The sequence below is a fragment of the Theobroma cacao genome, chromosome 8 (genome assembly GCF_000208745.1).
Source record: "Theobroma cacao cultivar B97-61/B2 chromosome 8, Criollo_cocoa_genome_V2, whole genome shotgun sequence".
NCBI lineage: Eukaryota > Viridiplantae > Streptophyta > Magnoliopsida > Malvales > Malvaceae > Theobroma > Theobroma cacao.
The window spans coordinates 11,453,633-11,459,820 of NC_030857.1; the positions used below are offsets into that span (position 1 = coordinate 11,453,633).

A 6,188-nucleotide genomic window follows, 5' to 3' on the forward strand; every position below is an offset into this window, starting at 1 on the left:
ATGCTTATTTATTTTTAAATAGTAATAACTTATAATTTATTTTATTAATAATTGTAATTTAAATATTAATATTTTATTTATAATTTAATTTTTAATATTTTAAAATATTAATATTTTATTTATAATTTAATATCAATATTTTAAAATATTAATATTTTATTAAAAGTTAGAATCAAGGGAGAGAAGGAGGAGAGAGAGAAAAATAATATTTTATACAAATAGAGTTGTAATTTTTTGAACTTGTAAGGGGTATTTTAGTTTTTATTATTTTTTAAGTTTATTCCTCAACTATGGAATAGCTAATACCATGGGGAAAGTGATATTAACTATTCCTTAGTTTTGGAGGATTTTAGAGAATAGCCATTCCTATGGAATGGCTATTCCTTGGACTATTTCTTAACCAAATAAAGGAATCAAAAATCCTTCAGAATAAAGCCATTCCCTAAACTAAACATGCTACAAGGAATGCACTAGAGTAAAACCTTGCTTGTTGGTAAAGGTTGACATTTCGAAGGTGAGTGGATACACCTTTCAAGTACTTTAATATTGTAAAGCAAGCATGAATTTATTTGTGATGATTTATTTTGCATAATGAAATGCTATTTTCATGTTGACTTTTCAAAGGTTTTGAATACTATGTTTATAACATTAAATCAAAATGTTTATATCCAAATGTTTTCAAAGAAGTTTTCAAATCTATTATGTCTATAAATATTCTATTATATATTCGTTTTCAACAAGGGAAGAAAAGCCCTTTCAAATATTTTGCTTCAAAAACTTCAATTCTATTAAGATAGGAAAAGAGAAATGTGTAAAGACTTATGGGTATTTAGGTAGAGTTAGACGTACCCACCCTTAAACTTATGATATGCTTTACGTGAGAAGTATTTGAATGTGTGAAACATGGTTCTTTGGGATAATATGTGATGTAGTTCCACACACCCTATAGGAAAGTTTAAAAGTTTAGCATGAGTTTACTTGAGATGATTATGTGTTGGAAATATATTGATATATGAGATAATGCTTTGTATAAATATGTTTCTAGCATTTCCACATGGTGTGAGGCAACATTCCACACGTGGTGAATGAGTCTAGTATGATGGATGATGGCATTTTACACGGTGTGAGGTAATATTCCACATGTGGTGAATGCGTATAGTATGATGGATGATGGCGTTCCACATGGTGTGATGTAATATTACACACGTGGTGCTAAGGACCAATGATATGTATGGAGCAATCCCCATTATATGATGGCGACACTAAACATGAGTGAGGCCAATGTACCACTCACCAAGGCCCAAACGTGGGCTAGGACCAAGTAAGCATCCTTTTTGCATTCATGATTATTGCATATTACTCTTGTTATTGTGATGTTACTTGTGGTTGCTTCTTATGCTCGAATGTTTGATGGAATGGTAGGTTAAACATTAAGTTGTAAGATAGCCAAGATAGATTACTAGATAGAATAAGTTCCAATGCATTGGTTGAGTTTTATGGATTGGATAGTAATCATTGGGTTAGATAGATTGATAAATGATTACTTGAGTTATATGGATTGGGAAATGATTACTAGAGTTATAGATGGGAGCCATCTATCGATAGATTTGGCTATCTAGGGATAAATCTGCTCATTTATCCATAGATGTTCTTCAGGGCAGCTTTGGTAAAACCTTTTCGGATTGTGTCTATCAATAAATGAAGAAAATTTATCGATAGATAGGCTTCAATAGGCAAAAATAAACCTTAGAAACATGTCCAATTAGACTCCTTTTAACACCAAACTTATCAAATCATCTTAATGCATCAAAACATGAAATTTTTTCAAGATTAAAACATAGTTTTGAATGCTCAAAACCCAAAATCATCTCAAAACATTAAAAAAAAAAAATTTTCTAAGTACAAAACTAAATTTCAAGTGTCTAATATATAAATTTAACTTGCTCATTTAAGGATTTTCTAATATAGCAATCCTACATTAGGGTGGGGTTTTACATTTTCTCCTTTTATGACAATTTGTCCTCGAATTTAACTAATGCACTAACCTTTGTGGAATAAGTGTGGATACTTTGCTTGCATGTCATCCTTAGCTTTCCCAGTGACTTCTTTGCTTATGTGGTTGCACCATCGGACCTTAACTAAGGACATCTCTTTGGAGCGTAACTTAGTTACTTGCCTATCTAAAATGGTTATCGGTGCCTCTTCATAGCTTAAGTCGTCTCTCAACTATAAGGACTTATGTTGAATCATGTGAGAAGGATTTGGTTGGTACTTTCGTAGTACCAAAACTTGAAACATGGGATGAACGTTAACAAGATATGACGAAAGTGCTTATTGATAAGTTACCACGCTATCTTTCTCAAATATCTCAAATGGTCTAATATACCTTGGGCTCAACTTACTCTTTTTGTAGAACCACATAATGCCTTTGGTTGGAGAGACCCTTAAGAACACATGGTCACCAACCTCAAACTCTAGCTCTCGGCATTTATGGTTGCCATATGACTTCTGGTGACTTTGTGCTGTCAACATTCTTCCCTAATCAACTGTATCTTATCAATTGTTTCTTGAACTAACTTTGATCCAAATAACTTCTGCTCCCCAACCTCAAACCAATATATGGGTGATCTACATCTCCACCTGTATAAAGCATCATAAGGCGCCATTTGAAACTAGCCTGAAAGTTATTATTGTAGACAAACTTAATCAATGGCAAGTGTTGATCCCAACCAACTTTAAAGTTTATGACACAAGCTCTCAACATATCCTCTAGTGTCTAAATGGTCCTCTCAGATTGTCTATCTGTTTGTGGGTGGAAAATAGTACTAAAACTCAACTTGGTTCCTAAAGCCTCCTGTACTTTTCCCCAAAATCAACTAGTTAACTATGTATCTCTATTTGACATTATAGCAATGAAACTTCATACAAATGCACTATCTCATCAATGTACAATCTGGCGTATTGTGCTGCTCCATAGGTAGTCCTCATTGGTAGAAAATGTGTGGACTTGGTCAGCCTATCCACAATCACCTAAATAGAATCATACCCCTTACTCGTCTGAGGTAGCCTAGTCACAAAATCCATAGAGGTATGCTCCCATTTCCAGTCGGGAACATGCAAAAGCTGTAATAGTTTGGCAAATCTTGGATGCTCAACCTTAACCTGTTGGCACACTAGGAAATTGGCCACAAACTTGGCTACATCTCTCTTAAGGTCTTTCCACTAGTACATTTCCTTCAAGTCATGGTATAGCTTGGTTGTGCCTAAATGAACTACATATGCTGCCACATGGGCTTCCTCCAAGATCTCCAATTTCAAATCATTGATATCTAGCACATACACTATAAATCCATATCGGATTAATCCATCAGTGCCTTTAGTAAATATTTGCCCTTTCTTCCCTTAAGGATCCTCTAAAGCCTTTTCCACAAAATCATTCTTACTTTAGGCTTCCTTCATGCAATCCATCAACATTAGCTTCACTCTAAAATGGGCTAATAATGCATCGGTATCATGAACCTTAAATTGTATGCCCATATCGCCTAATTTGTGCATGTATTGCGCCAATGATCTTCTCTCTATAGAGATGTGGCCTAAACTTCCCATAGATTTTCAGGTCAATGCATTTGCCACCACATTGGCTTTTTCAGGATGATACAATATAATACAGTCATAATCCTTAGACAACTCCATCCATTGACGTAGCCTAAGGTTGAGATCTTTGTGCTTAAAAATATACTTGAGACTTTTATGATTTGTGTAAATATCACAAGTCTCCCTATACAAGTAGTGTCTTCATATCTTCAAGGCAAATACTATAGTGACCATCTCTAAATCATGTGTAGGGTAATTTTACTAATGCTTCTCAATTTGTCAAGATGCGTACATAATCACATTGCAATGTTGCATCAAAACACACCTCAGTATTAGCCGTGATGCGTCGTAATAAACCATAAAACCCCTTGAACCACATGGTAAACTCAACACTGGAATTATGGTAAGTAAAGTCTTGAGCTTCCTAAAACTTTCCTCTCATGCATTTGTCCATGTAAACTTAACACCTTTTTGTGTCAACTTGGTCATAGAAGTAGCAATCTTAGAGAAATCATTAACAAATCTCTTATAGTATCCAATCAGCTCTAGAAAACTATGTATCTCAATCATTGAAATAGGCCTTGGCCATTTCTTGACTACCTCAATCTTCTTTGGGTCCACCATCATCCCATTCTTAGATACTATGTGGCCTAAGAAGCTAACACTATCAAGCCAAAACTCACACTTGGAGAACTTGGCATATAGCTGGTGCTCCCTTAACATTTGTAGCACAATCTTTAAGTGCTGCTCATGTGCATCCTGACTCTTCAAATACCCTAAGATATCATCAATGAACAAGACCATAAACTTATCAAAATTGGGTTTAAATACCCTGTTCATCATATCCATAAAAGTTGTAAGGGCATTAGTGAACCCAAATGACATAACCAAAAACTCATAATGACCATACCTTGTGCGGAATGTAGTTTTAGTTATGTCTACACCTATAATCCTCAACTAGTGATACCTTGATCGTAAATCAATATTAGAGAAGCATTTAACCCTTTGTAACTAATTAAACAAATCATCGGTATGTGGGAGGGGATACTTGTGCTTGATTGTTATTTTGTTTAACTGTTTATAGTCTATACAAAGTCTCATCGAACCATCTTTCTTTTTCATAAAAAATACTAGTGCACCCTATGGAGAGACACTTAGGGGAATGAAGCCCTTGTCTAATAAATCCTACAACTGATCCTTTAGCTCCTTAAGCTCAATCAGTGCCATCCTGTATGGTGGTATAAAAATTGGATGGTGTCCTGCACCAAGTTTATGCAAAATTTAATTTTTTGCTTTGGAGGTAATCTGGGTAACTCCTCTAGGAATACATCTATGAACTCCCTCACAATAAGTACATTTGCCACACTAATTGCCTTTACTTAGGTGTCTATCACCATAGCAAAAAAATTCTCAACATCCATGTCTCATTAAGTGACTAATAGTCATGGCCTATATCATGTTACTTGAGGCCATGCTACGATTTCCCTATATATAAAAAGGTGTCTCTCTAAGATATTTAAATGTAACCTTTTTGTGGTGACAATCCATGCTAGCGTAGTTGGGAAATAACTAATCCATCCCAAGAATCACATCAAACTCAAGCATGTCCATCAGAATTAAATTTGCTCAAGTGTCTCTTTCCTTAACTTAGACCATGCAAGCTCTATGCCTATATTCGCCCGAAACACATGTCTTAAGGGTGTGAAAACTACCAAGTCTTGTTCCCTCGTGCAACGCTCAATACCTAGTCTAGATGCAAAGTATGTAGATACAAAAGAATGTGTAACATCAGGGTCATTCAATACATGTGAATCAATAAAACAAATGGGTAGTATATCTATAACAACTGCATTAGATGCCTGCGCATCTTGTTGAGTCAAAGCATAAACTTTAGCCTTGTCACAGCCCAATTTTCGAGCCATGACTGGCGCAAGGACCCAACAGGCATAGCTCACTAGGCCCTAGCAAGCCTTCCTGTATGAACCTGTACATTAGTCCATGTATCATCCATACTCCCTTTTTAAGATCTATAAATCATAATGTTCAATTAATAACTTCATTGAAATCAATTAAAAAATCCATGTATATACTCATAATGGTATTCATTAATCGGAATATACATAAATAGTTTGCCAAACAATTCTAAGCAAGTTACATCCAGTTTACATGTACACATTTAAAGACTCTGACCGTCAGCGGAGTGACTTTGGGCGTGGGTGTTAACACTTAGTATCATGACAAACCTAGCGAGCAATGGATAGGGAAAAGCACCTCGTCCTAGGATCCAGTCACCTTTAACTCAGAGAACCTAAAACATGAAGTTTAAAAACGTGAGTATAAACCCAGTGAGTGAACATAAGAAGGGAATAAGCAACGATAAGGAAAGTTGATAATCATGATGCATTTATTTGAAAACAATGCAACTTAGTTCAAGTTCGTATTAAAATCCCTCCATTTAACCCTTGGTTGTAAAATTATTTAATGATGAAGGAACCGCGTTCGGCATGAAATTGGAAATAAAGGAAATTTCTAGCAATCATCCAAGCAAGGTAGCATAAATAGCATGTTTCTCGCTGCAATAAAATCAATTTGCA

General features: G+C 35.1%; 1 protein-coding gene across 1 annotated transcript; it reads right to left on the reverse strand.

Moving 5' to 3' along the window:
- Nucleotides 4,033-5,516, reverse strand: LOC18592616 (uncharacterized mitochondrial protein AtMg00860). The gene is made up of 2 exons (XM_018125513.1): nt 5,339-5,516; nt 4,033-4,370 (listed from the first exon to the last, which is right to left on the reverse strand). Exons 1-2 carry the CDS (start codon nt 5,514-5,516, stop codon nt 4,033-4,035), a joined length of 516 nt encoding a protein of 171 aa, XP_017981002.1.